The 16,832-nt window shown below is 42.1% G+C and overlaps 1 protein-coding gene across 1 annotated transcript in view; it reads right to left on the reverse strand.

Moving 5' to 3' along the window:
• The window catches only part of CDH7 (cadherin 7), a 124,009-nt gene extending 109,583 nt beyond the window's left edge, over positions 1 to 14,426 (reverse strand). Inside the window, exons 1-2 of the mRNA XM_059039334.2 lie at positions 14,268 to 14,426; positions 1,780 to 2,185 (exon numbers count right to left, since the gene is read on the reverse strand). Of these exons, the coding sequence (XP_058895317.1) occupies positions 1,780 to 1,989 (210 nt within the window). The 5' untranslated portion in view covers positions 1,990 to 2,185; positions 14,268 to 14,426. The remainder of the gene's footprint in view (positions 1 to 1,779; positions 2,186 to 14,267) is intronic.
• Positions 14,427 to 16,832: the final 2,406 nt, after the last annotated feature.

The raw sequence follows: 16,832 nt of genomic DNA on the forward strand, positions 1-16,832 counted from the left end.
TAAGTAACCTACAGACGTGCATTCGTAACTTTAAACTGACCTACAGGGATTATTTCGATATAAGCATTTTAAATTGTTATGGTGAAGGGTACAAAATTTAAAATAAGGGTTTTTAAAAATTTTAAATTACACTGATTTCAAAATGTCAACCTCACCCAAGCAACTCCATTTAAAACCAAATTAATGGAAGTATTTTAGTCGTGTTTAGAAATTTTGACACTTGTGCAAAAGCGTGATTTCACCTACTAACTACAGATCCTTTATGAAGTAGTTGAATTCTTATAGACTTGTCCACTGAAAAAAGTTTGAAGAATTTCTCAAATTTTCATTAAAAATGAATGAAATTCTGAGGGAGATTCTTAGTCACTAACATTGCATAGGTTATTGCTTTCACCTGATTTGCAAGAAAACAAGAGAGATGGAGAGATTTAATACATGTAAAGTATAAATGATGGTGCTATTGATACCAGTGGAATGGTTATGAAAAGAAATATATACATGCACCAAAAAAACAATTGTGTACATCTTTTCTTAGGGCACAAAAATGCTATGACCAGGCTAAAAGAATTCCTAATCCACATCCCCAGAAAAACTTTAATGTATTCAAATCCTTTTGTTTACAATATAGTATCAGTATTTGTACAATATAGAGGCTTTTAAAGGAAAACAAGAATATATATGATAAAGATTACCTTGACTTATGTAGATACCTATCAAGAAAAATAGATTTTTCACCCTTACCTAAGGTCTATTCAAATGAAACAATGACCCATGGAATAAATTGCAAAGATTCTTCCTCAATCATTCAGTTGAAAATATACTCAGGGAAAAATTCCTCAGTTTGCTGTGCTTCACTTTATCAGGAATAGATGCATAAAACTGACAGTGAAAAGCATAAATGCAGATGTATAGATGTCTCGCCAACACAGTCCACTGAGAAACCCTCCACCAGTGCTCAGCACCAAGTTGAAAAAGCTCAGGAAATCTTTACAGACATGAAGATAATCAAACCTGCAACAGACTAGAAAGTGGGAACACAGTACCAGGATGGTCAGGGAAAGGCCACGCCCCCTGAAGCACCCTTCAGTCCAAAAGGAAACCCCTGCCCAGATACACAACCAGAAAGAAGCTGTGGAAAAAAAAAAAAAAAAAATCTCCATCTGGCTACCATTTGGCCGCCAAATAAATACACCCCAAACTGCCCACTGTTGGTCTAATATCACTTCTCATGGACTTCTGTTCATGTTCCTTTTTAACCAAAATGTAATTTTTAAAATCCATTAAAACAAGACTACCACTAAGAAATGTAGCTATGAACGGCTCGTGATTTAGAAGCAATAGGCACAATAATTAACACTTCGCAATTTTTAACTGCAAGTATCAGAAAAGGATATATAAGCATAAAGTTAGTATGAGCATTATTCAACTAGTAACCCCCAGAAAGAAGCTCAAAAAGCAAGCAAGAACCCACTACTCTTCACTTATTAGTGAACATTCTTGCTCTAATCTTGGAAATGACAGCTTTACTAACACACCACAATCATGGTAAACTAGGCATCTGTAGGATCCTCACCTGTTCCTAGGAATAAAGCATCACTCCCTAAATTGTGGCTACACGGGACGAATAACACCTGGATCACAGCTTCAGTGTGGCTACGAATGCCAAAAACCTCGCGATAGTTCGTGTTTTCCATCCCCAAAGCAAAAATTAGCAGTTCTCCATTCAACCATAGACATTCACAACAATCATTTGTGACTTCGAAAGGCCAAACGCCCTACCTTTCCTACATAGAGAGGGTCTGAACCCATGTACTCCTCCAGCACAAAGAACTGATTCCACACCCAGCTGCGCTTGGTCCGGGACCTCCCTGGTTGGAAATAGGGCTTTGATCTGGACCTTGAGAGTTCTACTTGACTCATCCCAGAAAAACACAGGAAAAGAGCTATTAGCTGCAGAAAATGGCAGAACTCCACTTTTCCCAACTTCATCTTTTTTTTTTCTTTCTTTTTCCTGTGTAAGAAAAAAACCTTGACAAGAGAAAAGGCACAGTTCCAGTTGGCTTAGCAGCTCTTGCCTCCGGCAGGGTGCCAGCTGGGAGTCCAGAGATAATAATTTGTAGAGTGTTCAGTTGGGAGAGGTCACAACTGCTGAATAACCTTCGCCAAAGAATGGTGTAATAGGTACCTATCAGAACAAAGAGAAGAGCTGGTGTCAGAAACCGAAACACACAGTAACTTTTAATATCCTTTCATTTACCAACTTACTCTTGATCTTCCCAATATATCATTATTTGTATCATCATTAAAATAGGAATCATAAACATAGATATAAAATTGCACAAACTGTTGCCATATTCATAAATGACATAAATACTGCTGACGCAGAATTATCCTGATTCCATAACACAACCTTAAAATTTGGTGGCTCTTCTAGCGCATCCTAATTTTGAGCATATGATGTAAAACAAATGGGGCAACACATCGGTTAAAAAATCATTTTAATGTTGGCGGTTATTTTTCTTTTCTATTATAGTCAGTTTCATTCGTTGGTATTAGAATATGAAAGCCAAGCAGCTCAAAGCAGGGATTTAACCAAATGGAAAGGACATATGCTGGCTTAAATCTCTCCTGTGAAACCGTAAAGAGAAATAAAGAGGTATGAGGTACTTCAAACCCGGTTGATTGATTCTGAGTCACAGAACACCAGCTGTTTTGACGTGTTCTGATTTGATTGTGATCAGCTGAAAAGCTCAGTGGTTTCCAATTTCTACCCTTCAAACTTATTGTCATGTGTGTTGTGTAGCGTGTTCGGTTGTTCTATTGAACTGCAGTTATTTACTACTTTACAAATATTTATTGAACCTCTTGCAGCATGGCTTGTACATAGTAGGGTCTTTCTCCATCAACATGGATGGGGTTGAATTATATTCATCATCAGAGGGCTGAGAAGACTCTATTTGTAAGCCTGATTCACAGTTCTATGCACCCAGGAGGAGCCTTAGCAGCAGCACGGAGAAAAGCTTTTACCCTAAAGTCTAGTTATTTCAGTTACAGAATTCTGATTATGCAAGAGATATACAATCAGTTTACAAAACCAACTTCCCAATACACCCCAAAACACAGAGGAATGAAAATGTATGACAGTGTTCACTTAAATCACTGCACTGCACGTTGGTTTATGAATTCATTTGACAACCTATAAATTAATCAACAATGGGATAATTACGGCGAAGGATTAACACGTTTTTTTTGAGGAAGAGGAGAAAAATAGTTTTAAGAATATGAAGCCACACGATAGCTCCCAATCATGCAGAAAATACACGATCTTTATGCCAACTTTTCCATCCTTCTACCTTCTCTCCTGTAACAGCAATGTCTGCTACTCGTGAAATGATTTCTGATAGTCAAATTGCTTATGGAAAATGCCATATATAGTACAAGAAAGCTGAAATGTACTAAACGTGTTAAAATAGTCCACACAACTGGAAGAAACAGGTTGCATGTACTCTGAGCTCTATTCAAATGAACATATTCCTGTTAAAGATACCTCTGTAAAGCTGTGAAATTCCAAAGGACATTCCAGAATAACCCACGTAAAGCTAACTGATGTGCTCTGAGAAGCCCCAGCAAAGGACAAACTATTATTGGAGCATATTAACTGCAGTCTGTGCACTGAACACCGTCTCCCAGAATCCAGATCTCCCCTCTGATGATCAAAAATGAATTTGGTCCATAACCGCCACTCTAGAAGGGCGAGTGGTTCTACCCTTAGAATCATATGCAAGATGTAACTTGGGGTCATCGACTGATATTCCATTGGAGGCTCCTCAGTTAGGTTGGACGTTCATTGCAGGTTGGTCTGAGCTAACCCACCTAAGAGACAAGGTACCTGTTTCAGTTTACCTGTAGTTAAAGAAGTCAAGTAAACACTTAAACTAGGAGATGTGCACTGGTGTAGGGATTCGTCTGTGATGACTGGGAAACAGGACCAAGGTACTCGTGGTGAGTGGCCCTTAGTAAGAAGCACAGGAATGGGCACGGGGCCCTCTTCACAAACCAGGTTCCTGGGGATGGGGGATGGGTAGGTTAGGGTTGTGGTGACACGACTGAGACCAGCACAAGAATCCTTCAGCCAAACAACAGTTCCAGTTTCGCCACTCTCTTTCCTCAAGGGACAGTGAATCGTCTCATAAAAACAAGGGCATAAATGCTTTGGTCCCTGAGACAAAATGTTTTAAAATGTGATATGGCCAAATGATGTTATTTAGCCTACTCTACGGATTAAGGGAACTCGATAACATTGTTTCAGTGTGAAAATGTATCCAACCTCTAAAAAACTAAATAGCAAATGAACTTTTTGGAATTCTCGATTTGGGGAGTTGTTATAATTAAACACTGGTAAAGTCTGCGGGCATATGCCTCACACAAAGATTCAAATTCTGAGACTGTCATGGCTTAGCTATGTGATCTTGGACAAGATTTTTAAATTCTAAGAAGTTCCAGAGATGAATGCTCAAGCCTCCCACTTATAAAATGAAAATATTAATAATTTGATCTAATTCATAGGAGTAAATTAGCAGATCATAAAAAGCTATGGATGGTGCCTGGCACAGCTAAAAGCACTATATATATATATAGTGATTTTTTTTTTTGGCCGCACCCCACAGAGTGCAGGATCTTAGTTCCCCAACCAGGGATCGAACCCATGCCACCTTCAGTGGAAGCACAGAGTCTCAACCACTGGACCACCAGGGAAGTCTGTGATTTGTTAAGTTTGAAACTAGTTATGTTAAAATTAAAGTTAGTCTGTGAAGTGATGTTAGTTTTCATTTTAATGTAATCTATGGTAAAATGTTTCAAAAAATTCTTAACACTGAATGAAAACATTCTTGATAGTTCTGTTCAGTGCCAAGGAACTAGGCAGATCGTAAAACAAAGCATCTAGATAGATACAAACAATGGCAACAAAAAACTTTCTTAAAACAAGAATGCACTATTTTCTTTCCTAAAGCCATGTCCTCTGTTATTATTATAAATCAAAGATTGGTATCAGTACTGGAGAGATCTATTTGAGTTCACTCAGGATGTTCACTGATAAGAAATATAATCTGGACTGGGAATAGGGTCACCAGACCCTCCATCATTTGCTGTAATGATCTTGGATCCCTCCGGGATTGCATGTTCCACATTTGCAAAATGTGGGAGCTCAACTATATTATCTTCTAAAGTCTGTTTGTTACAGGTCTTAATTATATAGAATCGCTTTTGTTGCCTTTTCTTTTTCAGTTGTGAAAAAGTATACATTGTTAATAATTAAAGAGTAGAGAGATTAAAGAAAGCCATAGGAATGTAAAAGAAGCATTTTGTGTATTTATGAAACTTAGCATGAATTTTAATGTGAGATGATTTAAATTACTCTTCTTGCCTCCTGATTATTTCTCTTCCATACAAGATTGTGGAGTTATGGAACTAGCTAGAACATATAAAAGAACGGAGTGATAGAAAATGCAGGGGACACAGGTTCAAGCCCTCGTCGGGGAAGATCCCACATGCCGCGGAGCAACTAAGCCCGTGCGCCACAGCTACTGAGACTGCGCTCTAGAGCCCACGAGCCACAACTACTGAGCCCACGTGCCACTACTACTGAAGCCCGCGCACCTACAGCCCATGCTCCGCAACAAGAGAAGCCACCCAATGAGAAGCCCGCGCACCGCAACGAACAGTAGCCCCCGCTCGCCGCAACTAGAGAAAAGCCTGTGCACAGCAACAAAGACCCAACACAGCCAAAAATAAAAATAAATAAATTTTTTTTAAAAAGGAAGAAAGAAAATGCCATGGCTTACTTGAGTCACTGAGATGATAATATCTGCAAAGGAAAGAAGCGTGAGACTTCTGTACCTTCGTACTTAAATCAGGGCCTTCAAAAGCAGTTAGAATTAATATAAACTTTGATGAACAGAGATGTTTGCCCCACCTTTGGATTCTAGTATCTCGAACAGAAGTCGGCATTGTAATTGACATTCAGAAAATATTTATAGAATGTTTCTTTTCATTATCATCACCCTCATTTTTTAATATGAAAACTTAACCATATAATAACTCAGTATATAAACTCCCTGGTTACTCTACCATGTTTATAAGTCACAATCACTTTGAGAACAATTCCATTATATTTCTCTGCAGGATTTGAAGTATTTGCCAGGCTCTTGAGGCAAATTTACTTTACCTTTCTCGAAGGTCTACACGAGCATACAAGGATACTTTAACTGGCTTTGTATACATCACTGGAGGATGAAATTCTCTTTCGTGGGACAGATAAATGCCTCTAGAATACCCTTTGTGCAGTGTGCTTGTAAAATCAGAAAACCATGCATGAATGAGTGTGATCTGAGTAGGGAGTTTCATAAGAGCACATCAACATTTTTGGTAGCTATGAACTCTGACAGGAATATATACCTGATAACAGCAGGGGGAAGCTGTGTGGTCAAGGGTCAGGTGTCCCCAAATCCTTGCCTTGCTTTCCAGTCAGATCTAGTTTTCAAGGTAAAGGCCAGTACAGCAGTTCAACCGAGTGCATCCTGTCCAGGTTAGGATATCATGAAAGAAAGGAAGGGCCCTGACGCATCATGAAAAACCTTCCGTTATTTGTGGTCAACAGAAATAATCAAGACTTGAACTTGAGACCTCCTGTCACCTAACCTCACCAAATAGGCTTCCCACCTTCACACAAATGTCAACATGTCTAAAGGCGCCACAATGACATTTTTTCCACATAAATGAAAAAAGCACCCAACCAATCACAACTGTTGACTTTTTTCGCAGTAGGTTAAACACTGCCTCACGAATCTGTGCCCCGAAGCAGAAACCTGCACCCTTCCTTCTCAGACTTCCACACTGTTCATCTTCTCCCTTTCTTCCGCCTCCTCTCCTACCTGAGTTTCATATATAGGCGTTAACCAGGGGAAAGTCACATCAGAGACCTCTGCGCCCAAGCTGTGTCATGTGTCATGTATCCTGTGGGAAAGCTTAGGAGAGTGGCCCTCTGGAGGTCGCAATGGCTGACCTGGTCACTATTACCAGCTCAGAAAAAAAAGGCAGCGCAGAAAAATAATGTGTTGGTATACAGTTAAGTAACTTCTACAGATCTGTGTCAACTTCTGGACAGTTACAAATGGGTACCATTGTAACTTTGAGGACAAAAACAACAGGAATAGGTTATATCTGAGGAGAGAAGAACTGAACAGAGGCCAACCAGAGATGTTCGAAAGAACACCGGTGACCACTTCGGGTCTGGTAATTAATCTAAAATCTAAAAAAATCTGGGTTAGATTTAAAACTGTTTTTTTGCTCTGATATTTTAAAGCTAAAATTTATAACTTTAAAAATTTATAACATTAGTTAGGTTTCTGTTTTTTGTTTCTCTGCCAAATCAAAAATACATGAAAATCACCAAAAGTAATACCGCGATCAAGGCGCAAGAGGGAGGGGATATGGGGATATATGTATATGCATAGCTGATTCACTTTGTTATACAGCAGAAACTAACATGCCATTGTAAAGCAATTATACTCCAATAAAGATGTTAAAAAACCCAGGCGATAATACTACTACATATATGTAATGGGATTGGTTGTGAGAAATAAAAGAGTTAATATACATTAAAAAAATATACTGTGATCAGCACAAAACACCTCAGTCGGAAGAATGCAAAAGGAAACCTCACAAAGGAAATCTTCAACAGATTGGAGCAAAAAGGAAGAAAAAAATAAATAAAGAGAGGGGTGAGAATCAATCAAGCAGTATTTACTAAATCAACATAATTTGTTGAACTGAAATCACTTTATCATGCTACCTTTTTGTGCCAATTATTTTTGTTCAACTAAGTGGCAAAGAATTATTTCCAAGTAGATAGTTTATTATTCATTTAACCTAATAGCTAATACCATTTTACCCAAACGGATTCATTATTATAAAATTTTCTTGGATTTTCTGCCCCACTTAACACCTCTGGGAAACTACTTTCAAAAATCAGATCAAGGGCTTCCCTGGTGGCGCAGTGGTTGAGAGTCCGCCTGCCGATGCAGGGGACGCGGGTTCGTGCCCCGGTGCAGGAAGATCCCACATGCCGCGGAGCGGCTGGGCCCGTGAGCCATGGCCGCTGAGCCTGTGCGTCCGGAGCCTGTGCTCCGTAGCGGGAGAGGCCACAACAGTGAGAGGCCTGTGTACCGCAAAAAAAAAAAAAATCAGATCAAGTGACCATCATGCTCTTAATCAAATGTTTGTTTAGAGTGAAAAACAGTGACTAAAAATCCCTTAATAACAAAAAATGTGTTTTTATGCATCAGCATACCAACTGTTAATCAGCAAAAGGGCAAATCTTCCAGAGCCTGTTCCATCTAAATTAAAGGCAACATGCTAAAAACATGACAAGTAGCCTAAAATGTATCCTGTTGAGCCACTCACATTAATATATAACCATAAGAGTAGCATCAGCACATGCCTAATTACCAACTAATTTATACTTGCTAAACTGCTTTTTTAAAAGGCACACAGAGCTATCTGCCTTCTAGAATTAATTTGAGCTATAAAATATGACTATCAATTATATTAAAAGGAAACATATTACTACTTTAGGTTTTGCAGCACTTAGTCAAACTGGAAGTGTTCTTTGCAGTCCGATATAAATAAACAGTGGCTTACCTAAGTTAAAGACGTTATACCATCAATTTCTCTAAATTACAGGCAAGGAACAGATGCTCAAGCTCTGAATGTCTGGAGTTGCATCAGATACAAGTCTTCTGAAACCATTTTGAAATAAACTTAACTGCATACCACGCTAACACATAGTTTATTACCTACTGGTAATCTAAAGACGATTGGAAGACATCCTGCCTCTCGGTTAAAAATAGGTCTAGTTCACAATTATGTGGTCTCAAAATAAATTTGGTAATTTGCACTTGCTAGGAAAACCACCGTAAGAATGACATTTGAGGACTGCCAGTGAAACAGTCCATGAGAACCAGAAAAATCCACAATGGATAACTGCCAAACATCTCTAGAACATAACTGTGATTCCCCTAGATGTTTTGCTCGCTGGTCTATAAAACATAGTAGTACAAGAAATCACAGTAGTTAACGATAACAAAATGGAAAACAAAATTTTGCTGTGGGCCTGTTGGGAGGAAACCGTCATTTCCAAGTCTGCTTCAAAGTTGAACTACATTTTGACAAGCAACATATCTTTAATGCATCCTTACGAAGAGTGAACAACATGCATGTTTAAAAGTGGAAATGATACCACTTCAGAGCAGTGGTCAGAGGGCGCTATGACGACATCACCACGGCTTTAAGAACAACCTTCTATAAACTAGTTCTTTTGTATAGTCTGGCAAAAGCAGCCTGTTCTTTTGGGGATACTCCTTGGGTATTTAATGGCATTATTTAAATTCAATAGAGAGACTGCCTCCTGATTTAATGTCTTCATTAAAGACCTTCATTTGCCCTTACCTTCCCCAAGACAGCAGCCACCTGTCACCACCGAGGTCCTCACTGTGATTTATCTCCATACACAAAGTTAGAGTAGTCTGCTTTGTAAAAAAGGATAATACTTGTTCATGGTTATTTTTACTTATTTTTAAAGCAGACCCACTTAACACACTTTGGGGAATGCAAAGGGGGAAAATGATCTGTTCTAATTTCCCATTCACGAATGAGCAGATGCCATGAGGTTACAACAGAGAGAAAGGAATCCAGGACAAGGAGCATTTCAAGAGCTATGGCCACACTTTAGTTGCAACTGTCACACACAAACAGAGAGCTTTTAGACATGATGTCTATGGGATGAAGAGAGAGCACGTCACTTTAGTGCTGAAGAAAAGTAATCGCTTGGTTCTTCTGAGTGTTTATGTTGCAGGGCGGGGCGGGGGGGGAAGGGAGGAAGGAAGGAAGGGAGGAAGGGAGGGAGGGAAGGAGGGAGGGAAGGAGGGAGGGAGGGAGGGAGGGAGGGAGGGAGGGAGGGAGGGAGGAAGGAAGGAAGGAAGGAAAGAAGGAAGGAAGGAAGGAAGGAAGGAGTCCCCAAACCCACTGCTCCTGATGTTTGAAGATTCCTCAAGGACCACAAAACTGGAACGGGCATTAGAAAAACCTAAGGCAGTCTTTTCTTTCTTGACTAACAAAACCAAAGTCTACAGAATCCTAGTGAAATGCCCAAGGTCACACAGCTAGTTACTGATAGGACTGGGACTGCAAAGATCATTTAAGGTGTCTGTTAAATATTTCTCATTCTGATAATGAAGATCTTTCTAATTTATTCCCTTTAGAATTTATCATCTTCTCCAAAAGCCAAGAAAGGTAGATTTGATCTTTTGGTAGGTAGATCTCAAATTTCTGAAATAACCATGAGTTTGAATTTTCAAAGTAGGAGACCATCAGCTTCCATCCAAAAGGGTCAGGACAGAGTAAGAATAAGAGGGGGAAAGGAATCTCTTGCTCAGGATTGTATGTTTATATGTTACAAACAATGGAAAGTGAGCAGTATCCAACTTTACACGTGACTTTTCCCTTCTAAACAACTCTGGCGATCAATAATTAATAATAACTTCCTACTTCGCTGTAACACTATGGGAGTTAAGTATCTCCAGTGAAATTTGAATAATAGTCCATTGACTGTTTTAGAAACAGGGTACCAACTCAGGAAAATATCTTAGGATATAAGAATGCATATTGTACGGTAATTTAGTTGTTGCAATCAATCCTAAATTTTGAGATGCTTCTCTGTTCCTAAGGTACCCATTAGATTCTAGATTTAATATTGCCATCTCCAGCTTTCACTATAGAAATATACTATCATTTGTTTCATCTCTGTACCATTTAAAGTTTAGCATTAACTTCAATAATTTTAATGCTGATGAAACAGCCCTCTTCTTTTGTACTTAAAAGGCATAATTCTTTACATTTTAATCAGTGAGGCTGGGGACCCTCTCTGTGATGTGTGACTTCTCACGTAAAGAAACTGTGATCAAACCCATTAGCTCCCTGGGCCAGATAACATTACAACCACAGACCACAACCTCTTGCGGCTAACTGGCCTGAAGATTCAGGCAGGGGTCCTGGAAATCAATCACATAGCCCCGTAGTAGTTTGTATCACCTGCTTCTCAGACAGGGAGTGAAAACTTCTCTAAGTGGATTACAGAATCAATTTCAACTACGCACAAATAACCTCTGCCGTGGGTGAAAGGAATGAAAAAGAAAGGGGAAGAATAGTTTACAATTAACTAGTAGCCTATGTAAATTTAAAAGAAAGTGACAAAGCACAGTCCTTCTGAGCTATTTATAGAATATTGAAATGGTAAAATTACATTTAAAGGGCTTGTTTCTTTGTACTTTTACAACGTATCTCAGCGGGATCAGTCTTCACTCTTAATTTACCCTTGCATTTACACCGAGCCAGGTAAGATTTACGTGACTTCAATAAAAGGCATCGCGTTTCAGTAAACATTTAGCGAAACAGCCAAAAAGAAATTCTACCAGAATGAAAATCTAGAGTATAATCTGAAATGAATGTAAGGACGTGCACGTCTGCATATTCGTTTGCACTGATAATTTTGTCAGTGAGGAGTCTTGCAGAACAAGGGGGAAATATTTGCAGCGGTGTCTTTCTGCAGAACCAGCAAATTCCCAGAGGAGGCACTCAAGTGCTGCCGGTTACAGCTCGACCTGCTCTGCTTGTCAGAGGCTGAGGAGATGGTCACACACAGGACGCTGATCACACGCCTTCCGTGTCCTCGGCTCCCCTTTATCACCCAATTTAGAAGCAAGTGAGTCCTTCCTGCTAAGGAGAGAAGCTCCCATCGCTATCCCTTTGCAATGAACGAAGGTGCCTTAGTTATTTTAGAAGTTTCTGATACTGCCAATTTAAGAGAAGGCTTTGAAGCCTCCCAATCAAGCAACAAACCTTTCTGCGTGTGAGACAGAACCATGATGTGATACGAACTACTAAGGCAATAAACGCAAAACCTTATAAAATCGAAGGAGGAGGGAATCACTGAGGCATAAAAATTCACACACTGAACAATTTATGGTACTTTACAAAAGACTTCTAAAAGATTTGACAAAGAAAGTATTGGGCTTGACACGAAGATGCATTCACTTCCTCACATCAGTGTACATTCTGAGAAGTTTCTATCAGCTTTCCCCTAAACAAACAAACAAACAAACCAAAAAAAAAAAAAAAAACTAAAATGCTGAATGATAGGGAGACCAATACAGAAATCACGCCTTAGGAGACACGGCGGGTGGATTTTTAGATCTAGGAAGGCTGAACCGTGGCCGACTCCAGATGCTGCTCATCCTCTCGCCTTCACTGGATACTGAAAACTAGAGTCAATTCAAGGGTAAACTGCAGTAATATAGATGCTTTACAATTACCCTTTTATAAGAAAGGGAAAAGCTCTGTGCTATTAAATCAATAAAAGTGGACTTAAGAAGAGCTGTGAGCCTGTCAGCTGATTGTTAACACAATTCTAATGACCTACTGCAGCCCTTAATCACAGTATCTCACGTTGTAAGTGCACAAATGCCCTTTTATTAAGGCTGCAAACCTTAATGACTTTTAGCAGGTTGATGGCCTGCTCTGATGATTGTTTTATTTTTCTTTCCACAGACAGGCTTTCACAGCCAGCTTTACCAGATAAGACTATTGAGGTTGGTTGCTACCCAATTGCTTCTGCGGCTCTACTCCACATTAAACACTAGCATATAAGCCAGACTTCCACAAAGTTGCCAGTTTGACTACCTGCCTCAATTCTTTTGCATTTTAATTCATACTGTCCCAAATAGCCCCAAAATGAAGAAAATGATTCTTAATATATTGCCTTTTACATATAGTAACAAGAAAACAGCTTCTGTAAACAAAATCTAACCAGTTCTTCCGGAAAGAAGTAAATTTGGTGAGTTACCGAAAGGTTTCCAGTGCAATTACTTTCTTCCTCAGTTCCTCACTACCAACTTGTCTTTATAAAGACGCACTTAAAACTATTTAGATGTCGCTGGCAGTGTATCAAGGCAAACTTTCCTTTTAAAAAAAATGGCTACTACTGCCCCTAAACTCTTAAAATACACATTTTTGTGCTGTTAACCTGATTTTTTTTAAACGCATAGTCACATAGCTCAAGCCATATGTTCACATGTTACTTACATTTTTTCTATTTTTTTTTTCCCATAAAGTTTTGTCTACTTTTGTGTGAAAAATAATCTGAATACCTTCCTGATTACAGGAATTATGAAGGCGAGTCTTAAACATGTTTCACTTAAAAAGTGATCCAATAAAGAGAAGATATTTCTTGCAAGGTAAAAGGCGTTTAAAGTATATTCGTGGTTCACTTTTCACATCTCCAAAGCCTTGAGACACCCAATCCTTGATGGTTTCTTCACAGGTTCCCATCTTCCCACTGCTGGGTAAATTCAGTGCCAATCTCTACTCACCTGAACTGTATCTAACAAATCCATAAGATTAACGATCTAAAACGTGAAGCCAATAAAGACAATAGGTCCCTCCTCGTGCATCCACCCTGGGAGGCTAAATACCCGCAACCAGCCGTGAGCCAGGTGTGCCCACGAAGAAGTCCACCAAGCATTCAGAGAAGCAGGGCGCCCTTTGAACGACGCACGCCTTGGGTACAGCCGGGCGGAGGGGAGGCAGGATGCCTAGTAGAGGCCAGCCCTGCGGATGCCCGGCAGCAGCAGAATACTAATTACAGGAAAAAGCAAAGCACCCTTAGATGAGCTCCACCTTTCCGAGAGGTACACAGAGTCTACGCAGATGGTCAGCTGGACTCCCGCACGCTCAGGCACACACCCCCTTGCAGTCTCAGACCGCCGCAGAAGCTGGACGCCCCGCCAGCGCGGAGTTTTGCCCCTATCCATCCCAGATCAAAGGAGGGTCCCTCGTGCTCCTCTTTGAGGAGAGCGTACCAGATGGCGTGCACCGCTTCACCTGGAGAACGCTGCGATCTGCTCTCTCCCTCAACTCGCCAACTCGCGTTGCACCTGGTGTCCATCAGCACCGGCTTTCCGGGCCCCTCGCCCTAGGCTCCGCCAGCCCGCCCTGCCCGGCGGAGCCGAAGCTCAGGGTCACCGAGCAGTAACTTGGGGACGCCAGGGAAACTCCACACGGATGCCCACGCCCGCCGAGGAGTCCCGCTTCCCCAGGCGCACGGCGACGGCGCGCTTCTGCCCGGCGGCGCCTTCCCCGGCCCCCCAACTCACCTGGGGGCTCGCTGCCCTCTCCACGGCGTCCGGCGCCAGCCACCCGGGCGTTGGCATCCGAAAGGGGGCGCGCCCAGCAGCCGGGCGCCCGCGGGTGCCTCGGGACCCAGTGCGCGGCGCTGGGCGCACGGGGCGGACCTGCGGCGCCCGCTCGGCACCCGCTGCGGCCGGCCCGGCGCGGGCGCCTGTTCCAATCACAGCCCTCCGCGCGGGGCTTGGGGCGCAGGATGCGGGGTCCCTGTCCGGGCCCCGGGCGGCTCAGACGCCAGGTCCGGAGCGAGCGGGCGCGCGCGTCCGGAGAGAGGGCTAGAGGGCGAGTGGGCGGGCGCAGAAGAGGAGGAGAGGGCGCGCGGGGGCGGGCCAGGTGGGCGGGAGCGGAGGAGGAGCGGGTGGTCGGCGGCGGGCTCCTGCACACAGCGCCGTGCGTGGCGGGACCCGCGAGCCGCTGAGACTCCGGCACCTCCCGGAGCTCGAGTGAGGGCTCTCTGCAAGGAAGCCTCTCCGCCGCCGCGCGCGCACTCTCGCGCGCGCACCCCCGCGCTCCACTCCTCCACCGCCCTCCTGACAGCTCGTTGCAGACCGAGTCCTTCGCAGGAAAATCCAGAGGAGCGGTGAAAGTAGGAGGGGCAGCAGCCCATCCATCTCTCGGCGAGGTATTTGCATCGGCAGCGCAGAGCTGGAAGAGAGTTTTGGGAATTTTTTCCAGCGACCTCCCCTCCCTCCCCCAACCTGTCGCGGAAGCCGTGATCAATTGAGCTCCTGAGGCATGAAGGGAAAGTCATAAAACTAATCAGAACTTACAGTTTTCTTGCGTGATAGTTTTGCCCTTTCAATCTCCTCGGACTGCCCTAGTTCTACTTTCTCTACTTGCAGACAATTTCCTCCCCTGCTGGGCTCTCAAATGCAAAACTTCCGAGGCGTGTGATTTACGCGCAGGGTGGGAGAGAGGACCCTTGCGAGGTGGGGAAGGGGCTCTGGTCTTTTTTTTAGGACGCGCCACAGCCAGTAGAGTTGAGCACGCTTCGTTTTCCTTTGCTCTGGTGCTTGATTCAGCCTGATGACGAGATGGATGTTCTGTCGTAGGGGTTAGGAAGGTTGAATAGATCATTTCCAAGCGCATTCGTTTTCATTTTTCTCATTCTGTCAATGGAACTTGCCCTGCGTCTCTCATCCATCCTTAACAGTGATTCTCCAGATACCGGTCATGTGGGCATAGGCTCGTCCGTGTAAGCACCTCTGCTTTCTTGCTCACTCGGGCACACTTGCCCTCCCCCCAAGCTAGCTCCTCCTGTCCATTTAGCTTGCATTTTCCCTCTCATCTAGTTAGTATTTAAAATTGAATTCTATGCTAATAATTCTAACAGCAAACCTTTTTAAAGCTTCTATTCATTTCCAGATACCACGCATGCTATGCTATTTACTTACAGTTGCTTCATTTTAAAAGTTATATCTCCAACCCCAAACCTCTCCAGCTCCAGGTCTGCTTGGATGGCCATTCCACGGTCCATTTCCATTCAACTGTCAGCCATCACCCAAACTTGGTACGTTTAGGACAGACCTGTATCTCTGCATAGGTACCGCCTTGGATTTCCCAGTATGTATTTCTCTTTCGGCACCATCATCATTCTCCAGGTAGCAAGACATTAAACCTTGGCTTCATCTTTGAGGATTTTCTCTGTGAAAATCCTCAATTATTCCAGCTAGTATTACACAATCTTGAACTTTACATTTTTCTGGTGGCCTTACATACATTTGTCTTCCTTCATCTAATGAATTTGTTTCTGGGATGGGACCTATCCTTATAATTGTTCTGGACCAAATGCTTCAGGAAGGCAAAGATTGATATTCAGTATGATTAACACACAGCACATGTTCAACCCTTAGCAAATATTTGTTGAATACAGAAGTGAATGTTTGTATCCCATCCAGCATTAACACAAATCTGAGCCCACCGACCTGTTTGTAACCAGTTCATTGACTGCCTGGATCTTTCATCTGTAAGAGATGGTGTGTGATCAGGAATCAGGTACTGTACCATATTTATTTATTATCTTGTTTTAATCAATGGCCACCACATAAGAAAGGGAAAAAATTGGAGACCTTTTTTTAAAACGATATTTTGGTCATACTGTTTCTAAAACTGTCCTCAATTTTTTTGTTTTCTTGTGCCTCTGCATAAATATTGATCACCAGTTTGGGCTTCCATCCTGAACCAGATGTTTCCATGCTACTTGGCTTCCTTTTTAAAAAATATCCTTAAACTATAACCTTGACACAGATTCTAGAAGGGGTGAGTTAACCAGAATACTAGTTCTGGTCTGTTCATCACAGAGGAAGGTCGAGGTTCTTCTCCACCTAGAGAGTACAGTGTAGAAGGCAAGGGTAAGAACAGAGGATGTTTCAGACAGTATCTGAGGGACACCCTTTCGTTCGGGGAGGTCACGGATGGTCTCTCTCTGAGGAAGTGCACTTAAGCTGAGACATGTTGATGAGAATGAGTTGGACTTGAGAAGCTCTGAAGGAAAATGGCCTGGACAGAATAAACAAGGACAAATGTTTGCAGAA

Source organism: Kogia breviceps, chromosome 15 (assembly GCF_026419965.1).
Source record: "Kogia breviceps isolate mKogBre1 chromosome 15, mKogBre1 haplotype 1, whole genome shotgun sequence".
Lineage (NCBI taxonomy): Eukaryota > Metazoa > Chordata > Mammalia > Artiodactyla > Physeteridae > Kogia > Kogia breviceps.